Source organism: Drosophila pseudoobscura, chromosome X (genome assembly GCF_009870125.1).
Source record: "Drosophila pseudoobscura strain MV-25-SWS-2005 chromosome X, UCI_Dpse_MV25, whole genome shotgun sequence".
NCBI classification, from domain to species: domain Eukaryota; kingdom Metazoa; phylum Arthropoda; class Insecta; order Diptera; family Drosophilidae; genus Drosophila; species Drosophila pseudoobscura.
In genome coordinates, this window is record NC_046683.1 from 16,924,840 (window position 1) to 16,946,156 (window position 21,317).

General features: G+C 40.3%; 1 protein-coding gene across 2 annotated transcripts in view; it reads right to left on the bottom strand.

The window, feature by feature from the left end:
• baz (par-3 family cell polarity regulator) overlaps nt 1-21,003 on the bottom strand; it is a 41,804-nt gene extending 20,801 nt beyond the window's left edge. For both annotated transcript variants that reach the window (XM_001354571.4, XM_015186024.2), the window contains exon 1: nt 19,693-21,003. In XM_001354571.4, coding sequence (XP_001354607.3) covers nt 19,693-19,812 — 120 coding nt within the window. In that variant the 5' untranslated portion in view covers nt 19,813-21,003. The remainder of the gene's footprint in view (nt 1-19,692) is intronic.
• Nucleotides 21,004-21,317: the final 314 nt, after the last annotated feature.

Here is a 21,317-nt window from a genome sequence, read left to right on the forward strand (position 1 = left end):
TTGTTGTTGCTTTTCCTGCTTATTGGTCACCTTTTTTTCTGCTCGCTGAAAAATTCTCTCCGCAATGAAATTAAACGAACTGGAAAGTGCTTCCTTTTCCAGCAGCAAAGCAAAAAAAGAATACAAAAAATAACAACAAAAAACTACTCCACAATGCTGGCAGCATAATTAATGAGAGAAAACCAACAGCAACAACAAAAGCCTCGGCAATAGAGTATGGAACTATTTGTGGCCTGTAGTTGTGGCACTTTATTTATTGTATTGCTGATTGCTCATAGAGGGGGAGAGAGAGAGAGCAACAGAGAGAAGGAGAGAGAGAGAGAGAGTGAGCACTAAGGGGTATCACAGCAGTCTCTAGAGTCTCGTAAGTGTTTTGTTTCTGGACTTTGCATGGTATTTATGGGGAGATACTTCTGTGAGCCAGGGTAAAGGTACGAGGAGTACCTGGTATTTATTTGGTATTAAAAAAATGTACATTTTAAAACATTAATTAATTAATTTTAAAAAAAATGTAAATTTTTGACTTGCTTTTTGGTCAAGACTATCTGGAGAACATTTTTTCCACTAATATATGATATATGGAGTACCTATTCATTTTCCAAGTTAATGAATGTAAAAACCTTTCCTTTTTTCAATGATTTTTGACCATTATTTGGGTTTTTTTTTTAGGATAAGTCCATATTTTAGCAAAGGAGAAATTTTATCATGAGTAATATGTATATCTTTCAAATAAATAATAACAAAAATAGAATAAAAAAAATATAAAAAAAAATAATAGAATAGAAATTAAATTCAAAATATAGAATATATAAATATAAAAAAAAAAATAGAATGAAAAAATATAATAAAAAAAAATGAATAGAAAAAATAAAATAAATAGAATAAAAAAATTAAGAAATAGAATAAAATCAAATAAAAAAAAAATACCAAAAAAAATTTTAAAAATTATATTATTGTTAAGTTTCAAAAAAATTCCGAAAATAATATTGAAATTGTAATATCGATAACAAATCGATAATACGGAAATGTGTGTGGTTTTATTGAGTTTTGAATTTGTTGGTTTCGGTGGATCTTTCCATGACAAAGCTCCTACTCATACATACACAGACACACACACACACACACACACACACACACACACACATGTACTTGGGTATGCATAGGTATCGGTGGGCAAACATTACTCGATTTCCTGTGCAGCGTTGCGTTTCGATTGTTTTTTGGGTTTGTTTTTTTTTTATTGTCTGTTTATAAGTCTCGTGTTGGGGCTTCTTGGGGAGCTCTAATTGCATTTAATCAATCACTCAATCGCACCTTACATCAATCAAAAGCTTAACTGAATTGAGCCATCAATGGCTTCCATTTTCCATTCGTAATTAAATCTCCACCTTCTCTTCTCTTCTCTCTACTCTCTATTCATGCTCTCTCTCCGTTTCGTTCATTCATTCGTTCGGTCACTCGTGCGTTTCGTTCTATGGCTCTCCAACTGTAGGGGCATTAGCAACAAAAGCCGAAAATCGCTTTGTCATCGGCCGAAAGGAGAGCACGCCACTAATGAGCAATTGGCAGCAGCAGCAGCTCCGCTCATGGGAGGCATGAATGATGGGATGGGATGGGATGGGATGGACAGAACCACCGATTCCCATCACCCATTACCCGTTCCTCCCCCCTGGATTCCTCTCTTCTACTCTCCCGTCCATCTCCCGAACGATCTTCAGCTGGTCTCGTTTTGAATACCCTTTGATGCCCCATTCGTGCGGGTATATGCGACACGATGGCGGATGGGGGGGGGCAGGATGGGAGCCTAAAATCTCTGGAGTAGGGTGCATCTGTATCTTCTATTGCATTCGAATGCCATTCATTCCGTTTGGCTCGTTTCGAGAGTCTTGCGTGTTCGAGTCCAAGAGCTGCTTGACTGGTCCATTGTTTCCGCTTCTCTCTCTCTCCCTCTTCATCTTTCGACTGTGCTTAAAACAATAGAAGCCACACATAGATACACATTTGCACACATATTTGTGTGTGTGTGTGTGTGTGTGTGTGTACACAAATCGGTGTTAAGTTCGTTCACCATTTCACCTAATTTTCGATGGGTTTTTGTTTTGATTTGTGTGTTCGGTTCCGTTTTGTGATCTGTCTGTTCTCTCTCTCTCCCTCTCTTTATCTCGATTGAAACCATTTCTTTGTTTGATTCATTTGTAGGGGCGTGCCAGGTGGAGGATGCACTTGCTCCGCTTCGATTGGCATTACCCACCACGTGGGCCACGCTCGTTTCCGCTCCGTTGACCTCAAGGTCACAACACACTCCCTCCCCCAGCTCACTCTTTCTCTTCCCGGCAATAGCTAGCAAACTCTCTTTGTCTCTTTTTCTCTCTTTTTATCTCCTTTTAAAACCTCCATGTATCTGGCGCCACCTAGCGTGTAAGCGGGCAATCACACAGTAGAGCCCTCTGTTGGCAATATAATCAACTACTATGATTTGTTATTCAGTCAATCTAAAACTGTAATTGGAGGATTTCTCAAGTCCTGGAAACTGTGCTAAACATTAATCAACAAATTAATTTCGAAATTAATTTTTATTATAAAAACTAAAAATAAGAGTTTTTTATTTGATTATTAAAATTCAAAGTTTTGATTGGGAAACAAAACTCTTACTTTTAATTTTTATAACACAAATTATGAAATAAAAACAAATTTCTGAAACAAAACCTCATATTTTTGTATGAGAGATTCTCTTCCAACCAGCTGCTGGCGCCACCTACACGCCTAGTCACTAAACTTCGAGCGCGCCGTCTGCCGCCATTGCATGACTCTGGAGCCGTCTAGATGGCGCCACTTGTTTAGAAACATTGTTTAGACACAATTTCCCGGCTTATCTTTTGCTTTTGTTTGCGTTTTGTTTTTTGGTGGCGGCGTGCGAGGGGCGGGGCCGCCCCATCGCGCGGCATAAATAATTGATTAGTTGTTACCACTTGGGGCCCTACGGTCGCCCTATTTTTGTGGCTTGCAACATCGATTGATAAGATATGCCGACTCTCCCTCGCCCTCGCCCTCACCCACTGCCACCCCCTTTCTATGGGAGGTTCAAACTGGAATCTCTGCATTCTGAGCAGCTTGCCGCAGTGCCACATCACGATCCACTGCACCCATGGCATGTGTCGGCCATGGGCTTGCATTTCATTTGTCAATTGTTGTCGGTTGTCGGCTGTCGGCTGTCGTTGCCGATGTCCCCTCTCCTGGCCGTTCAACTGGGTCATCTGCGGCATGCCTTACCTTACCACCAATTCTCCTGCCGTTCCTGCCTCTCCCTCTCCCTCTCCACTTGCTCTAGTATCGCTTCTCTCACTCTCTTTTCCTTCATTCCATTCAATTAGCTCTTATCTCTGGCGCGCTGTTCTGGGGGTTTTTTTTCGCTCTTACCTAAAAGTAAATAAAAACGAAACAAAAACAAAGCATATTAGTTTTTTTGGTTTTTTTTGTTTTTTTTGGGGTAGGCTTGCGGCAAAGTGGGACGCATATCGCGGCGCGTAACCCAATTTTCTCCAATAAAAAGATACCAAATAAATAATAATAATAATTATAGCCAGGTTAAGTGATAACAAAAATGTTTGTTCTACTTAATTTGTATTTTTTATTTCGAGTGCCACGCGTATAAAAAAGTTATGTTCGGGTTAAATAATATAGTTAATATATTTTTTAAATATTTGTATTAAATTTGTTAATTTATTTATGTATTTTGCTTTTTTATTTTCATTCCGAGTGCCACGGAACAATTTCTTAATGTATATAATTATGTATAATTTATTTAATATATTTTTTATATATTTATTTTAAATTGGTAATTTATTTATGTATTTTTCTTTTTTATTTTTAATTTTTACTTCGAGTTCCACGCGTTTGAAAAAGTTATTTTCGGGTTAAATAATAAATAAAATCTCAAATATTTCATATATTTTTTAAATATTTGTATTAAATTTGTTCATTTATTATTTTTATATTTATGTTGCATTATTATTTTTATTTATTATTATTATATATTATTATTATTATTTATTATTATTATTATTTTTTATTATGATTATTAATTATTACTATTTATTATTATTATTTACGTATTTTGTATTATTTTGTATTAATATTGTTGTTGTTGTTTTTAATGAAGTTTCGGCCAATTCCCATTGATTTCATTAAATAAACCAATTTATTTAATCTTTATATACAAAAACATACTCATATTTGTAGAAAAACTCGCGTATAATTATTAAATTAATATAAAAGATTCCCCTGCGCCTCGTCCGCCTCCTCCTCGTGTATCTTTTTCTGTGGCTAGGTTTAAAAGGCATCTTCCCTCATTTTGCCAATTGTTTTCGGCTACAGTACATCCTTTTTTTTCGGAAAGGAACCTCTTTATCTTTATCTCTGTCTCTCCCTCTCTTGATTTCTATCTTTTTCTCTATCGCTTTCTTTCGATGGATAACGTGGATGGATTATTGTCGTCTGCCGCCGAACTTCTTATCAACTTTAGTTTTTTTCCTGTGACACATACAATTTATTCACTCTCTCTCTTTTTCTCTCTCTCTCTATCTATCTATCTTTCTTTTGCTAATTTCTTATGCGTCACCCTGTAAATAGTATTAGAGTTTTTCTACCCTTCATTTCAGGTGCTCGACCCCTTTGATTCCTTAATTTGGTAATAAAAGTACATTTTTGTAAATAAATATATCAAATAAAATATACATAAATACATCTTTAAGCCTATACTATATATAAATAATTATTATATATTTATTTTGGCATAAAAATAATAAAAAATATATTCCTTTTGGTAATCGAAGAGTCCCTGGGCCCTCAAATATTTTCCCCCTCCAGCACTCCTCCTCTACCCTCCCCCTCCCCCTCAGCCCACTCCTCCCCTCTCCCCCGTTGGTTGGAAAACATTTCTGTGACTTCAAAGCCACGCAGAAGGGGGGAAGGGGGGAAGGGCATGCATTGAGAGCATTGCCCCACACCACACGACACCCCTCGTCCCCTCCGCTGCCATCAACTTGTTGCATTACCCTACCTGCCCCCCCGCCTCCCTGCCTCTGCCTCTACCCTGCTGTTTTTGCCCCTTAATTCTCTTCCTCCCTCCCTTCCTCCCTCCCTTCCTCCCTCCCGCCACATGCCACACAATCTGACTTCTTCCACGTCTCATTTCATTTGACACTCGCTGAATCTCTCCCCTTGTGTGGCTTCCCCCCCACTCTCTCACCCCTCCACTCTCCCCCTCTTAAGTGGATTTGCTGTTGCTGCCACTGCCACTGCGTGCGCTTTATTAGCCGCCGTGCACCAGTTGGCGTCTTGTCTGGGGTCTCGTCTTTTGTGGCACCAGCAAAAAGAGAGAGAAAGAGAGAGAGAGAGAGGGGGAGAGAGAGAGAGAAAATGTTTTTCTAATGTCAAAGACACGATCAATTACAAGCGGCTTAAGTCGGTGGCTCGTGACTCGTTTTTGCTGTTTCTTTTGTTGCTGTCGTGTGTTGCGGGTGGGGCTCCTCCTCCCCCTCCCCCTCCCCCGTCCCCAGTAATCATGGGAGTTGCAACTCCCTCCCGTTGCAACACGGCACTCTGATTTGACACGCAGTCCGCGCAGAAAACGTGAGAGGAATCGCCAGTGCCAGCGTGGGAGGAGAGGGCAGAGGGAGCGGCAGAGGGCAGAGGGAGGATCTGGTTTACAGGGAGGTTAAGGGTGGAGGAGGCGGAGGAGGCGGAGGAGAGCCCAACCCAAAGCCAAACCCAAACCCCTCCCTAGACATTTTTTAGGGAATGTCTGCCGTCTGCCTTTATTTATGGATCGACTTGCTCTGAATATTAATATCGTGGAGCGGTGCGGGTGGGGGGGGGAGCAGATTAGCTTAGATCCTGGTGCCCCAAGCGCGTTTCATGCCAGAAATCTGTTACAGATCGGTCGGGGTATGGCGATACTCCAAAACATGCTACTTTCGAGTACCCAAAGGGATTCGGCACCTCCTTCGACGGTTCGGTCACCCTCTTTAATGGCATTACACCCCTTCGAGGGCACATGAGTAAACAGAGATCTCCCCAATCTCAGATCCAATCGAAAACTTGTGGGAAGATTCAATAAACGAATTTGGATAAGCAAAAATTAAGGAAAAATCATCCAAATATTGAGGCACCTAAAGAAACCTGCCAGACGCCTATTAAAAGTATTAAAAGCCAAAAAGAATTATAAAGGTGACCAGAAATAGAGGTGGTTACACTGGATAATAGCTAGAAAGTGCTAATTTAGCTTTAAAAAATAAATAAAATATTTAAGCTGTTAAAAAGTATTTTTTCTTTAGGATTAGGGTAAGAAAATCATTATATTTAAAAGCCTAACTATGTGAACTCCATGTGACTAGCGCCTTAACACAAAATAGATTTACTGTCGCGTTAGGAATATATATATATTTTAAAAAATAAATAAATTAATTAATTAATTAAGTGGAGTTCAAAACTTGAAGTGTGCCTGACATTGACTCTGAAGTACAAGAGGATTTCCCTTCTTTTATAAGGGTTTTAAGTTTTATTAAAAACAAATATTTAAGGATTTTTATTTTTTATTTTTTTTATTTATTTGAATATAAAAGTTTATCACAGATACTGTTTCATAGCGGCTTATAAAACAGTCGCAATAATTAAGGCATAAACGGGAACTTATTTCAAGTTTAAAAACCTTTTTCTTACGTATGTAGATGTGTGTACCTATTCGTATGGTCATGTGTGTACTCGATCGAGCCCATTATTGTGGAGTGCAATCGATTTATTATCGATACGCGATTTGATTCAATAAACCAATGTTTAATTCCAAATATACATACATAAGTCTAACAACCATCTATCCAGTATGTTCGGCGCGTCATGCGGCAGTGCCCCTCGATCGGGAGGCTGCGTTTAAAGCAGGGGCTGCGCCTCTTGAAAGAAGCAGTCAACCTCCAAGAATTTCATGGCTGGTTATCGAATACTTATAATCTTAAAGGGTGTCACATAAAGTGGAAAACAAACAGAACAACAAAAAAAAACGTTAGATCATGTCCTGGTCTAATGATTCGGCACTATTTGGGCCATTCATTCATTCGTCATTCGCTTTTCGTTGTTTTTTTGGGCAAGTCATTTAGCGCCAACGTAACAAATCCGACCAAAAAGGTGACCCAGAGACAGCTCTCGTGCCACACTCGACTCCCCGGCACTCCACTCCCCTCCCCTCCACTCCCCTCCCCACTGCTGATTCCCATCTTCCACTAAGTGGAATCGACTAATACAGTGGTGCTCATAGGCTTAAGCCAACAGGATCTACACCAAGAATTTAAACGAAAATCAAGAAAAGTTTTCATTTTACAGCTCCAATTTTTTGTTTCAAATTGGTTCTATATATTCGGTGAAATAATTAAAAAATCTGAAACCATCTCCAAAATGTTTTGCTCCACCTGGAAAAAAATGGTTTAAAAATCTAAAATTTCCCCGTATTTCTTGTATTTTTAATAAATTTAATTTAATATTGAGTGGGTATGACCTTTCTGCTTGAGAACAGTGGAGCAACGCTTTGGTATTGGATCTACAAGATTGTTGAGGTACATATACATATTCCGTATATATTCGTATATTCCTGGAGTATCTGTATCTAATCGCACAGAAAATACACTATTTTTTACTTTTTTTTTTGGGAAGGAACGCCGACGACTGCCTGCCCCATCTACCCTCCTTCCTCCTAGGGTGTCCCAAAATCACGAATAAAAAGACAAACGATAAACGAAAATCGTATCGGATATTGCGCAAGCGCCATTTTCTTGTTTCTTTTTTTTATTTCTTTTTTGTGTTTTGTTTTGTTTTAATGTGTGTGAATTTCCGCAATGCCGTGTCCCCGGGGGGGTAGAGGGGCTAGAGGGGTTAGAGTGCGGGTCAGGCCGCGGCAGGTCAACAAAAGTTCATTACAAAAGCTTCGTCTTCGTTTTCCTCTGTCCAATTATTGAGTTATGCAAAAGCATCGCTCGAGAGCGAGAGAGAGCAAGAGAGAGAGAGAGAGAGCGAGAGAGAGAGATGACAATACGACGGAAACGCATTGCAATGTGCTTTTCAAGGCGAACAGGCCACAGCTGAGGCGGAGGCTAAGGCTGGAGTCGCAGCATCACTCAATCAATCAATCAATCAATCAATCAAGCGAGTAAGTGTGCTGTGCTGTGCTCTCCCTCTCCCTCTCGCTCCAGCAGCCGTCAAGCAAACAAAGAGATAAAACCCAAACAATAAACGGTGCATTGGGAATTCCTCTCTCGCGCGCTCTCGCTCTCTCGCTGATCCCTTTTTTTGCTTCTGCTGCTGTTGGTGGTGGGAGAGAACAAAAGCACAGATCCAAGAATGAGAAAAAGAAGCAGAAGACGAAGACGAAGACGGGCATATGGGCGTGCCTGCCTGCCTGCGTGTGTGTGTGTGTGACAGCCACAGGTATCCAAAACAATATAATTTATTGTTTGCGGAATTGAAAGGGCGAAACGACAACCAGAATACGCGCGCGGGGGGGGAGGGGGGAATGTCGCATGACACACACACAGAGAAGAGAAAAGGTAGGCGGGGGTACAGTGAACACTGATAAAGAAAGGTGGGGGGAGAGAGCATCGCAAATGTTTGTCCCACTGTAGTTCGGTAGAAAGCGTTAAATGAAAGCCTCCTTTCATCCGCACAAAACGTTGAGACGGGCAGGGGGGGGGACGGGGGCCAGCAAACAAAGGGATCGCGATTTCATGCTAAACGACACTTGATGCTGGAGGAGTACAGTACTGCCGGGCCAAAGAACAATCACACAACAAATAAGCCTTTCTATGCCATCCATACCATCATATCATCTTCCATCAGACGCAGGCCCTCTCTTCCAGTTCTAGGAAATTCCAGGCGACAGGCGACAGGCGGAGAGGCACATTAAAAATAGATTACACGCAGTTTATGGCAGCGGCAGGGAGAAATGAGTGCCTGTCGGTGGTCTACGCCGTCTATGAGGTGGATTACGGGCCGGCCAGAGAACCGCAAGGCCAGGAAGCAGGAAATCGCCTGAGAATATTTTCCAAAAAGGGCTGAAAAGGCTCTGAACGCCTCAAGCCCCAATTAAAACAAATAAAAATAGCCTCAACTATGACAAATCTTTTTTTCTCAAACTGTTTTCTTGATAGAAATAAATAGCTTTTGTTGTTGTTGTGGCTTTTTGTTCATGGAAGTGAAATTAAAAGCCCAAAAATGGTTACAACAGAGAAGCCGAGCAAAGGAAATGAAATAAATGGAAAGTCTTTGGTGACATTTAAACAATAAATAATTGTTGCACGCAAAGAGACACCAAAAGAGATGGAAGAAAAGTGGACTATGGAAATTGTTTGTCTACCGACCACATATGTACATACATATGTACATACATACATATGTATGTAGATATGTATGTATTTGTTGACTAATCAGAAACCGAACGGAACCCAACCGAAAGCGCGTCTCTCTATCTCTCTCTCTCTCTCACTGGTTTCCGTTTACCGTTTAACCACAGATGTTCCCTTTCCTTCAAGATTCAAAGAAATTTCCCAAGAAATGTCCCCTTGGAAAAGGGCATTTATTTGTAGTTGCTTTTTTTGCTATGAAATTTCAAGGCCAAAGCTCTTGTTGTTGTTGTTGTTGTTGCGGCATGTGGGTGCACACAAATCGAACACGCGCTCAATTGGAACACCGCCGCGTCGTCGTCGTCGTTGTCCGCCATTTGCCGAGTTTGTCGCCTCAGTCTTTTGTAAGCACAAAAGAGAGACAGCGCGACAAGAGAGCGACAACATGGAATGCAAAGAGAGAGAGAGAGAGAGAGAGAGGGATGGCGAGATCATCGCCCCCGCCGCAAATTATTTAATTAATTAAGCGCACAGCAGGGGCATGGGGGAGGGGCGGCCACACGGCAAAATGCGCAATTTTTTTTCTTAGGCGTGGCACACCTTTCCCATGCGGGTGCGACAGAGCGAGGGAGAGGCGGTTTAACGTTGCTTGCACGTGCAGCGCCTACGAAAATCGTTCACAGTCCGAGAATACGTCTCAGGGGATACCCATTCATCGAGTTCTTGCATTTATAATCGAATACAAGCCATGGCACAGATATACTCTCTTGCAAGCCACAATTACACGGTATAAACCACAAGCAACAAGAATGTAAAAAAGCAAAAACAAAACCAAAGCCGCCGCCTCCCTCCCTCCCTGAGCGGCATCTTCGGCACTCTTCGGAATCGGGCAACCTTTGCCGATGGCCTTCATCAGCATTCTTGCGCTCGCTCTCCCTCTCCCTCTCTCCTCTCTCCTGTCTTTCCGCGCTCCTAACTCTCTTTCAGATGATTCATTTTTCTTTTTTTTTTTATTAAAGTTTCGCCAGAGTTTTTGTTAGAGGGAAACACCTGGATAAATAAATAGGAAATACATACGATCCGACTCACTTTTTAGGTGCAAATATGAGTCAACGCACATACGACTCTCGCATGCGGCCCCACAAATTGTATATATATATATATGTACATAATTTGTTAATATTAATGACAGCCGATTGTTCCCCTTGATTTCAAGAATTACTGTACACGATTTTGCTCCTAGAAATATACAGCAGGCGGGTATGTGTGTGCGTGTGCGTGTGTGTGCCTGACCTTACACAAAGCTCTCTCGAGCGCTCTCTCTCTCTCTCACTCTGCCACTGCCTGCACTGCTTGGAAAGCTCTGCTTTAATAACCGTTAATTCAATGCACTCGATACCCGAAGCCTGCTCATTAGAGGGCATAACAGGCAGAACGAAATATATTTGTCATTATTTTTTATCACCGAAACGTGAGCGACGTTCTGGGTTTGAGATTTTTGCGATTTTAGTTACGAGAAAAGAAATAAAAATCTTTTTTAGCAGAGGTTTTCTTTCAACGAAAGAATCGAATGCGAAGAGAGAGAGAGAGACCGTGTGTGTGTGTGCTTTATGACGATGACTGGCCATGGGGCTGGGCTATATGGCTATATGGTATGTTGACCCAAGAGCCAACCCTTTTGGCAAACACTGGACATACGAGAGGGCATATGTACATATATCAGACATGTGCGATCGGTTGAACGCTTTTATGGGGTTTACACAACCACATGCCACATGCCACATGCCCCATGCCCCGTGCATATATGTACTACCCGTAATGGCCCAAAGCTTCTCTGTTTATATGCTGCAAACCGTGCCTATTTTGCGCTTACTCATTTCCCAAAAACGTCACGTTGCTGCACACCAGAATGTGGAGCCAAGTGGGGCGTGAGATGCAACTGGGACTGGGGGATCAGGACCACGCCCACTTCGGACAACGGACCGCCACAGATCGCTGCATTGTTGGGCCTTTGTTTGTATTTTTGTTGTCAATTCCGTTTGTTCAAAGCCCCCAAAACAAACAACAACAAAAAAACAAATTAATATATATACTAATAAAACTAGTCAACAGGCGAAACGAAACAACAACAAAAATACAATTTATTACAACTTTTTCTTTAAATTTTTTAAAGTCTAAATTTCCAAGAAATCATTTTTTTTTTTTTTTAAATATGAAAAATCAAGTCCAAAATTGGGGGAAATGAATGAAAATCTTCCAAAAGTTAAGTAAATTTATAGTACAAATTTGTAATAAAACAAAAAAACGTTCACATAATGATAATAATATACCATAAAAGAGGTAAAGGTTAGGGTCCGCCTCCATTCCGCCTCCATTCAACCGATGATAAGCTCAGGAAATAAATGAAGGTTGAAGGTGAAGAAAACATCGTGCACTTGACCCGTGGTTCCACTTCAATGGAGCTCGCTCCAATGCCCCCTCCATTGCCCCCCCCCCCCCCCTGGAAAGCCCTCGCAAGGGCGGGGAAGTGGGCGTGTTTCCGGGTTCCATGTTTCCGCTTTTTGGGCAAACGAAACGTCAATAGTTGAACAAATTAATTTGCTGTTTGCATTGCTGTTGCCAGGCAGTTGCATGCCACAAAAACAGCAGCTGTCCCACCACCAACAAACCCCTCCCCCTCCCCCCAATCCCACCCTAATTTCAATGGCAGGCGCCCGGGTATCCGGGGATCCTTAGGCGCTACCGAAAGGTAGTCATCGACTGCATCCCAAAAGCGGAAGCATAAAACGCAACCGAAAGCCATCTGGAGCACACACACCACCGCACCGCACCCAAACACCACAGGAATATGCCATACGACCTACTCTTACGACTAGAATATACCCCGTCAGAGGTGTTCCCATTAGAGATCTCGCCAGGAACTGGGATTATACGAAAAATGGACTCCTCCTTCGGTTCCTCTTTTTAAAAATACCTTTGTATATGCCTAGATTCATCGAATCTTTAATCGTATACGTGTCACGCGTCATACGACAGCGCCCTTCGGTCGTAGCAGGTCTTAGATCTCCTCAGATCGAAGCTGAAAATACTGATAATACCCGTCGAGAGCCCACATATCCCAGAGGAGACACGGCATACCCTGCAGGGCCGGGCATAGGGCATGGAAAGGGGAACGGGGAACGGGAAGGGGAACGGAACGGGAAGGGGAACGGGACAGACACCCACACACGTGCGTGCGCGTGTCCGAAAATAGATACTCAATTAGTGTGGCAATAAAACGTTTTGTAATTCTAGAATGGAACGTATATCCCCCGCCCCTCTCCACTCCCCTCCCCTCCTAATGCCCCTCCTGCAGGCATCCACAAAAAAAAAAAAAAAATCGTGCAATCGTGCGAGGCGGCAGCCAAATGGAAGTCAAATAGAAACATACCTCAATTCCATCTTTATCCCTTGACTTTTTCACCTCCTCCCTCCTTTGTCGCCAGCCCTCCCTCCCAGAACCGAGACCTAGACCGAGTGGCACTGCCGCACGTAAATTACTCTCATTTTGGAGGATTTTTCCTCTTCCATTCCTTAGAATTTCACAATTCAATTGAGGTTTTTGGCTGCCAATCGATGGATGGATAGACTTTTGTGAGTTCTAATCGATCGATAGAGCGAATGTGGGCGATAGCCCCAATGAATATTTCTTTTCTGTGGCGAGTGGGTGTCGCTGTGGAAATTATTTTCAATTACCAGAAGATATAAAGAGAGACAAAAACAAAACAACAAAAAACATACACATTAAAACCGTAATTCAATTGAATTTTTCGCTCCTAATTTGGTATCTGGACTGCCACAGACAGAGAGAGAGAGCCAGAGCCAGACAGTGAATCAGCAAAGCCCACAATGCACTGCCAATAATAATAATAATAATAATAGTATCTACAGATATGTATCTACTAGTAGAAAGAAAAAAAGTGACGCTATAAGTACGTTCGGGCCAGTCATTACACACATATGTATATGTATTTGTACGTGGATTGGTATAAAAAATATATATTTATATGTGTATACCTTCAGGTGGCTGTCATGACAACCGACAAAACAGAAACCGAAACAAAAACTATTATTATTACGAGTATAGGCCACTGCAGTCGCAGGGGGTTGCCCTGTTCTGTAGTACAGTGCTACCTGACGGTTGAAGGCTGATGGCTGCAGGAGGAGGAGGAGGAGGAGGGATTGTCCCCTGACGCTGCGTGTCTGCCACTTGAAAAATAGACTCATTTTCTTACAACACTTTTCTGGTTTTGTTTACATTTCTTCTAGAACGATTCTTGCCTGACCTATGACCTGCAGGCCAGGCTCGTTTTGCCATCAACGAATATTTGTGGAGTTTTTTGGAGACTTTAGTATGTGAGATTATTATTATTGGAAGCCACAAGGGTGGAGGATGATTTGCTCTATACTTTAAAGATTTATACCCATAATAAAAATAATAATAAATAAAAATAATAAATAATAAAAAATAAAAATAAATAATAATAATAAAAAATAAAAATAACTAATACAAAATAAAAATAAATAACAATAATAAATTATATTAAAAATAATAACTAATTTAAATATATGTATATTTATCTTTAGAGCCCATGGAAAACGATAAAATACCACTTAAGAACATGTTTTTTTATTAATTAAAAAAAAACAGAATTTTTGGTTTGAATTGAAAATGTAAAAAATATGAACAATTCAAAGTTCTCATCCAGCCTAATTTTTGTGTCATTTTTATAGTTAAAAAATTATTTAAATACAAGATACATATTATTTTTTGTTTATTTTTTTTATATATTATATAATTATATATATTATTATAATATTATTAATATTATTAATATTATTATTATTATTATTATATTATTATATTTATATTATATTTATTTTATTATTATTATTATTTATTATATATATTAATATATTATATTTATTTTTTATTTATTTATTTCCATAATATTTTAAAGTCCCCCTAGACCTTTTTTGTCTTTATAGTTATGCCCTGCACTGTACTTTTATTTTGGTGAAGCAAAAAAATTGATTTTCTTCTAGAAGGAAAGGAAGAAGAAACAGAGAGGGAGGAGGGGGACGGGGAAGGAAAAGAGATTAGATAACAAAAAAAAAATAGATGTACCTAGCAGGCAGGAAAATATAATGGAATCGAATAGAACTAGAACTAGAGGTAGTTTGAGGCAGGTCGTAAAACATCTGCCATGGTTTTGGTTTTGGTTTTGTTTTTGGTTTTGGTTCTGGTGTCTCCCCCTCTTTTGAGCCTCATAATTGGCTTTCATTTGGCCATGGTTTTTGCTTTTGCTTTTTAAATATTTTGCCTCGTTAGAGAATCAAAGAAAAAGAATGAAGGAGAGCCAAAGGGAGGCAATGGGAACCTGCTTCCCTATATATGCCGTAATCTATCCCCCAGTTTGGGTGTAAAATCCATTCAGATGCGATCCAACCCCCCCTCCGAGCCCCCCTCGAAAAGGAATTCCATGCGAAATTCCATGAAAACTTCTCAAGGTGTTTGCTGCTTGGTTTTATTGATTGTTTCGTTGCCCACCCCCCACTCTCCCCCCACCCCGCTCCGCTCCGCCTGTACTCATTGTCGTTCCACATTCCACACAGTGCCCAGTACCCCCCTCCACCTCCCTCCCTCCCTCCGCGCAACGCCTTCATTCTCCATATGGGAGGTGCTGGCTGCTACCATATTTTCATTCTAATTATTGGTGGAGGGGAGGAGGGGGGGGAGGGGGGCTTAAACCAATTAGAGCGCACTCAAAATACACTAACAATTAGTGGGGGGAGGGGGGGAGCGGTTGTAGAAAAATCCACAAATTTTAAGTGCAAAAAATACATCTATGAAAGAGACAGAGACAGAGAGAAAGAGAGAGAGAGAGAGCGTTGGATATTTCTCGTTATGACTGAACAAAAAAAAAATGTACAAATTGTTCAAAAACTGGTTTTCTGCTGTTGCCACTTAATGCCAAGAATTTCAGCAGCAGCGGCAGCAGCAGCCCCACACAGAAACAGAGAAAGAGGCAGAGAAGGAGACAGCGACAGAGACAGCGACAGAGACAAGCGAAAAATGCTCAATGAATTTTTTGTTGTTGCTAAGCTTTGCGTTTGATGTCCCCCCCCCTTGCCCCTTGCCCAAAAGGGTATCTGCTAGTCGGCAAATTGCTGCTGCAAATTGCACGACGAGATGGCACGGGGAGAACAGTTCCTACCCCTTCCCCTTGCCCCATGCCCCCACAACAGAGCGGGCTTTTATTTTTTTTGATAAGAAACGTCGAAACGCCCACTAAAGCGGCGCTCGAACAAAGGCGTTCTGGGGGGGGAGATCGTGGAATCATGGGAACGGATTAAAAATATTTAAAAAAAAATTTTTAAAAAAATAAATAAATAAATAAATGTAGATGGATTGTTTCATTTACATTTTCGACAATTCAATATTAAAAATAATTAATTAAAACAATATAAAATAAAAATATTTTTTGAATTAATTGATTATTTTTAATTACTAAAATTTAATATATAAAATATACACACATATATACAAATATATAACATTTGTGGGAAATATATTTAATTCAAATATGAAATATATTAAATTATCTATGTATATTTTATATTTAAATTTGAATAATAATAACTTTGAAAAATTGAATATTTAATTTAAATATTTATCTCTAAGAAAAATAAATATATGTAAATATTATGCCAGTGGAGATTGTAAAAGAAGGATTGTTTTATGTACGTTTTCGACAATTCAATATTAAAAATAATTAATTCAAAAAATATAAAATAAATACATTTTTTGAATAAATGAATTATTTTTTATTCTTTAATTAATAATATTTAATATATAAAATATATATATAAAAATATACAAAACTCGTTAAGGTCAAAATAAAATATATGTATTACATTTGTAGAATATATTTAATTCAAATATGAAATATATTCAATTACATATGTATGTATATATATTTTATATTTAAATTTGAATAATAATAACTTTAAAAAATCGAATATTTCATTAAAATTTTTATCTCTGAGACAATTAAATATAAATATTATATAATACTAAAAACATTATTCCAGTGGAAATACAAAAATAAGGACATTTTCGTGTACGTTTTCGGCAATTCAATATTAAAAATAATTAATTAATTCAAAAAAGAAAATATAAAACGAGGGGGAACGTTGTGAGTTGCTGCGGACACCGCAACTCTACGGTTATACCCGATACTAAGTCAGTATGGCTCTCCTCCGGCAGACGCCGCTAATATTTAACGACACGACAAAGAGTGCGTGCGAGAGAGACAGAAAATCAGTATGAGCGTGACGTCGGGCGCTGCGTAGCCACTACAAATTGATTTCTTGCTTTTGGCTATAAACTGATAGATATGGTCATTATCTATGATTCTGCGTTTTTAGTTTTCTCAAATCTGCAATATTGTGGATGCAACAGATTTTCGTCCTTTGTGGGGGCGGATGGGGGTGGGGCGAAATTCTGAGATATACGTTTTATAGTGACATCTTAAAGGAGTGTGTGTACCAAATTTGGTTACTCTAGCCTTAATAGTCTCTGAGATTTGTGGTTGCCTCAGATTTTCGTCCTTTGCGGGGGCGGAAGGGGGTGTGGCGAAATTTGGACATGAAACGGTCAAGGTCCGATATCACAGGAGTGTGGATACCAAATTTGGTTGCTCTGGCTTTTATAGGTTCTGAGATCCTTGAACTCATATTTTGCAATTGGCAAAACCGACCATGAAACCTGTGTGTTAGAGTGAGACAGAGCGATAAAGAGTGAAATTGTTTTCTTGATTCTGCCTATAATATTTATACGATCTGGTTCAGATTTTGCACTCTGTAAGATATAGTCATCTTCTACGATTCTGCGTTTTTAGTTTTCTCGTATCTTTAAAATTGTGGATGCCACAGATTTTCGCCCTTTGTGGGGGCGGAAGTGGGCGGGGCAAAGTTTTTAAATATTTTTGTAGCAGTGACATATCACAGAAGTCTGGATCCAAAACATCGTTGCTCTAGCTCTTATAGTCTTTGAGCATTAGGCGCTGAAGGGGACGGACAGACGGACAGACGGACAGACGGACGGACGGACGGACGGACAGACAGACAGGGCTCAATCGACTCGGCTATTGATGCTGATCAAGAATATATATACTTTATGGGGTCGGAAACGATTCCTTCTGGACGTTACACACATCCACTTTTACCACAAATCTAATATACCCCAATACTCATTTTGAGTATCGGGTATAAAAACTCTTCAAAGTAAAAATATAATATATAACATTTGTAGGATATATTTAATTCCAATATGAATCATATTAAATGAAATATATATTATATATTATGTATATTTCACATTTAAATTTTAATTGATTAATTAATGATTTTAAAAATACTGGAAAATATGTTGTTGGGGTACTATAATATTTTTTCTCTCAGAATGAACAAATTCAAAAATTAAATGCAATCGAAACATTTCCGGGATTCAGTTAGTAATTCTTTAAAAAACAAACCACGTTTATCCATTGCTCCATAGCCCCCCGGGGGTTGCATTCCACAGATACTGGTAGTGGAATAAAGTCCACAAATGCCACCCACATGCCCACATGCCGAATAAAACATATTTAAATGCCATAATGGGACTTATCTTGTATCTTGTGGCTAGAATATGCAACTGCAATTGGTTTCAATCTGTTTCTGGTTCTGTTTTTGGCACTGACACATGCTCGAAACAAAAGAAAGAAAAGCGAAAATCCACACAAGAAAACCATGACGAGCGGAGAGATAAATAATAAAAAGAAAACACAAAATAGAGCCAAAGCAGCTGCAAAGCACAAAATGGAATCGGAATCGGAGTGAAAATATGTCCAAGCAGTGCAAGCAGTACATACATACATACATATGTACATCGGGAGAGGAGACCGACCGACTGCCGTAAAGAATTCCAAAATGCAAAGCTGGGAAGACATTTGATTTTTGTCGAGTTTGCAGAAAAAGTTATTCAGAGCGGGGGGGAGGGGGCACGGGGCACGGGGTACGGTTACGGGGTGTGGTATAATTTAATTGCATAATTAGCAAGTTGTAGATTTTGTGGGGAGTTTTTTCTTTTTTTTCGATTTGGTTTGGTCTGGAATCTGCCGCCGGTGCCGCCGCCGCCGCTGCACACGTGATCGCGAAATGGAGAGCGTCTCCAGGTCTCACAGTCTCATCTCGTTCTTCGCTGCACAGCTGACACAGTTTTCACATCTTTTGCGGCCAGACAATGGAAGCAAACCGAACCGAATCGAAATGAACGGAAAAATTCACACAGGTTGCACCGGAAATGGAGCCAGGCCCGCGGCCCGCGGCCCCCTACTGGAGCACATATCCAAATAATTCATATAATGATTTAATCAAAATGGAAAAGCTACAGCTCCACTCCCCACTATTCGAAAATTGATTTCACTGGAAAAGCCAGACCTTTTTTGATTAATTATACTACTCGTAGGATCCCAACCCAACCGAAACCCAAAACACACACAAATTTCCCATTAATTAGGGTTCCACATCTCCAGATCTGGATCCCCATAGGGCAGCGCCCGGTGCATCTCGTCTCCCACTCCCACTCTCACTGTGGCGTTTTTGTTGTTTACCTGTCGCTGCCTCGCACACACACACACACACACACGCCGCTGGTTACTGTGGTTGTAACCCGGGATGGGTTCAAATGGGTTCAGAGAGATATCAAAAATGTTCTTTTGATTGCCGGCTTGCCCTTTTCTCTTACATTATTATAATTCTCATGCTTATTTTGGCTCTTCTTTGCTTCGTCTCATTCTTTTCTTTCTTTTTTTCTTTTCGATTTGTTTGTTGTTGTTATCATCTCTACGAAATTCCTCGTTTTTTTCGGTGTTTGTTTTTATGGCTCACTCACTCTGCCCCTGCTCCCTCACCCTCTCTTTCCATCACTGTCTTATCATTATTCAAATATTTTACCTACACACACACACACACACTTATGCACTCTTCTTCTGTCACTGTTACTGTTCATTGTTTCTTGTCTCTGTCTTGCCGCAGAGCGCCGAGGGGCTGGCGGCTCCCCTTCCTCCCAAGAAGAACCTTTTTTTGTGTGTCTTTCGGATCGGATCGGGTCTTTCGTTTTGGGCTTCACTTCAGCTATTTTATTCTTATGTAATTACTCTCTTTCTCAAGTGCAGCATTTCCGCTGTCGAATAGAATGGGGGGGGGGGGGGCTGCTTCTTACCTTTCCGGCTGCCTTGATGTAGCGCCGCGTTGCCTCCTTGACCAATTCGCTGACGAGAAGTTCTCCGGAGCCGCAGGGCACCAGAATGCGCACATCGCCGAAGCAAACGGTAACCTTCATTTCGTTTGTATTGCTCTTGTTGTATTGGTATTTTTACACTTTACTGTTTGTTGTTGTTGTTTTTGTTGCTGTTAATGCACTTTCTATTTCACTCACACGCACGCACATGTATTTCGTTGTTGTTTTAGTAATTATTAATTATATTAATAATAATGCACACGTTTTTTCCAATGGAATGCTCTTCTTTATGCTTGTCTGCCCGCTGCCGCTGCTGCTGCTGCTGCTGCTGCAGTTTGTTGTTGGCATCCTCTCTCTTCTTCTTGTTCGTGGTTTTTCGGTTTTCAGTTGTTAGAGAGGCAGCTGCAGTGGAGGAGAATAGTGATCTAGCGTGCGAGCGAGATGGCCTGCTAGTCGAACGAAAAAGGACTTGGACGTCGCAGTCGCTGCCGCTGCTTCGGCGCACTTGACAGCTGTACAACTACAACACACCTCTGTTCTCTCTCTGTCTGTCTGTATCTCTCTCTTTCCTGCTCACTCTCACTGAGCGCGATCGTGGTGTGTTTTTGTGTATGGCTTTTTATCTTGCGCTCTCAATCGAGGATGCACGCGTCAAAGAAGTATTTTGTGGCTTCTACTACTCTCTTTGCCCTGCCACTTATTTACTTAGCATATTTCACTCTTTTTGTCGTTTTCGTTGTTGTTGCTGGTGCTGTTGGGTTGCATGAATCACACATCACACGCGCGCACAAAACGAGTTACAACAACACGAAAGGCAAACAACAACGGGCCAAGATCATCGGAAACGTCGTAACAAAACGAGCGTCACACCAGCAAAAAAAAAAAACTATATACACAAATATACGTATATATCTGCAATAATCTGCTTTTGTAGTCGATTGCCGCCGCCGCAGCGCCAGCCAGAGCTGCAGTTCTCCTTTGTGCGTTTAAGCCGTGGTTTTTAGTCGTTGTTTGGCCTAAAACTACAACCAAGATTTGGCGCATAGATTCGGCTTGATCATTTCTCGTTGTCAGCGTCGCTGTCGTCGCGTTTCGTAGTGGGTTATTTCCCTCCCCGCTCACTCACACTTATTGCCGTCTTAACGTATTTTTTAAACTTAAAAAAATTAACAAAAATAAACGAGCTGCCAGTTAAACATCGCGCGAGCTTTTCTTCACGAATACATCAATGGAAAAAAATTCGTCACTGTTTTCATTGTTTTATTCCGACGCGCGCAGCAAGAGTGTGACCGGCCATCCGACCGTCAGAAATATACCGAAACATACCGTCTCATTTAAAAAATATACCGTCAATATACTGACGAACTCAAGTTCTACTATACATATTCCTCGTTTTCTTTGTTCCGTTGAATATTACTAGCTATATAGAACATTTAGCCGTGCCCACATAATTTAAGCCTATTGATGAATCAATTTTCTACTTAACTGGCTTATTTTAAACACTTGCTTTTATTGTATTTTGACTAAAACAAGGTTCACGAATACATCAACGGAAAAAAATTCGTCACTGTTTTCATTGTTTCATTCCGACGCGCGCAGCAAGAGTG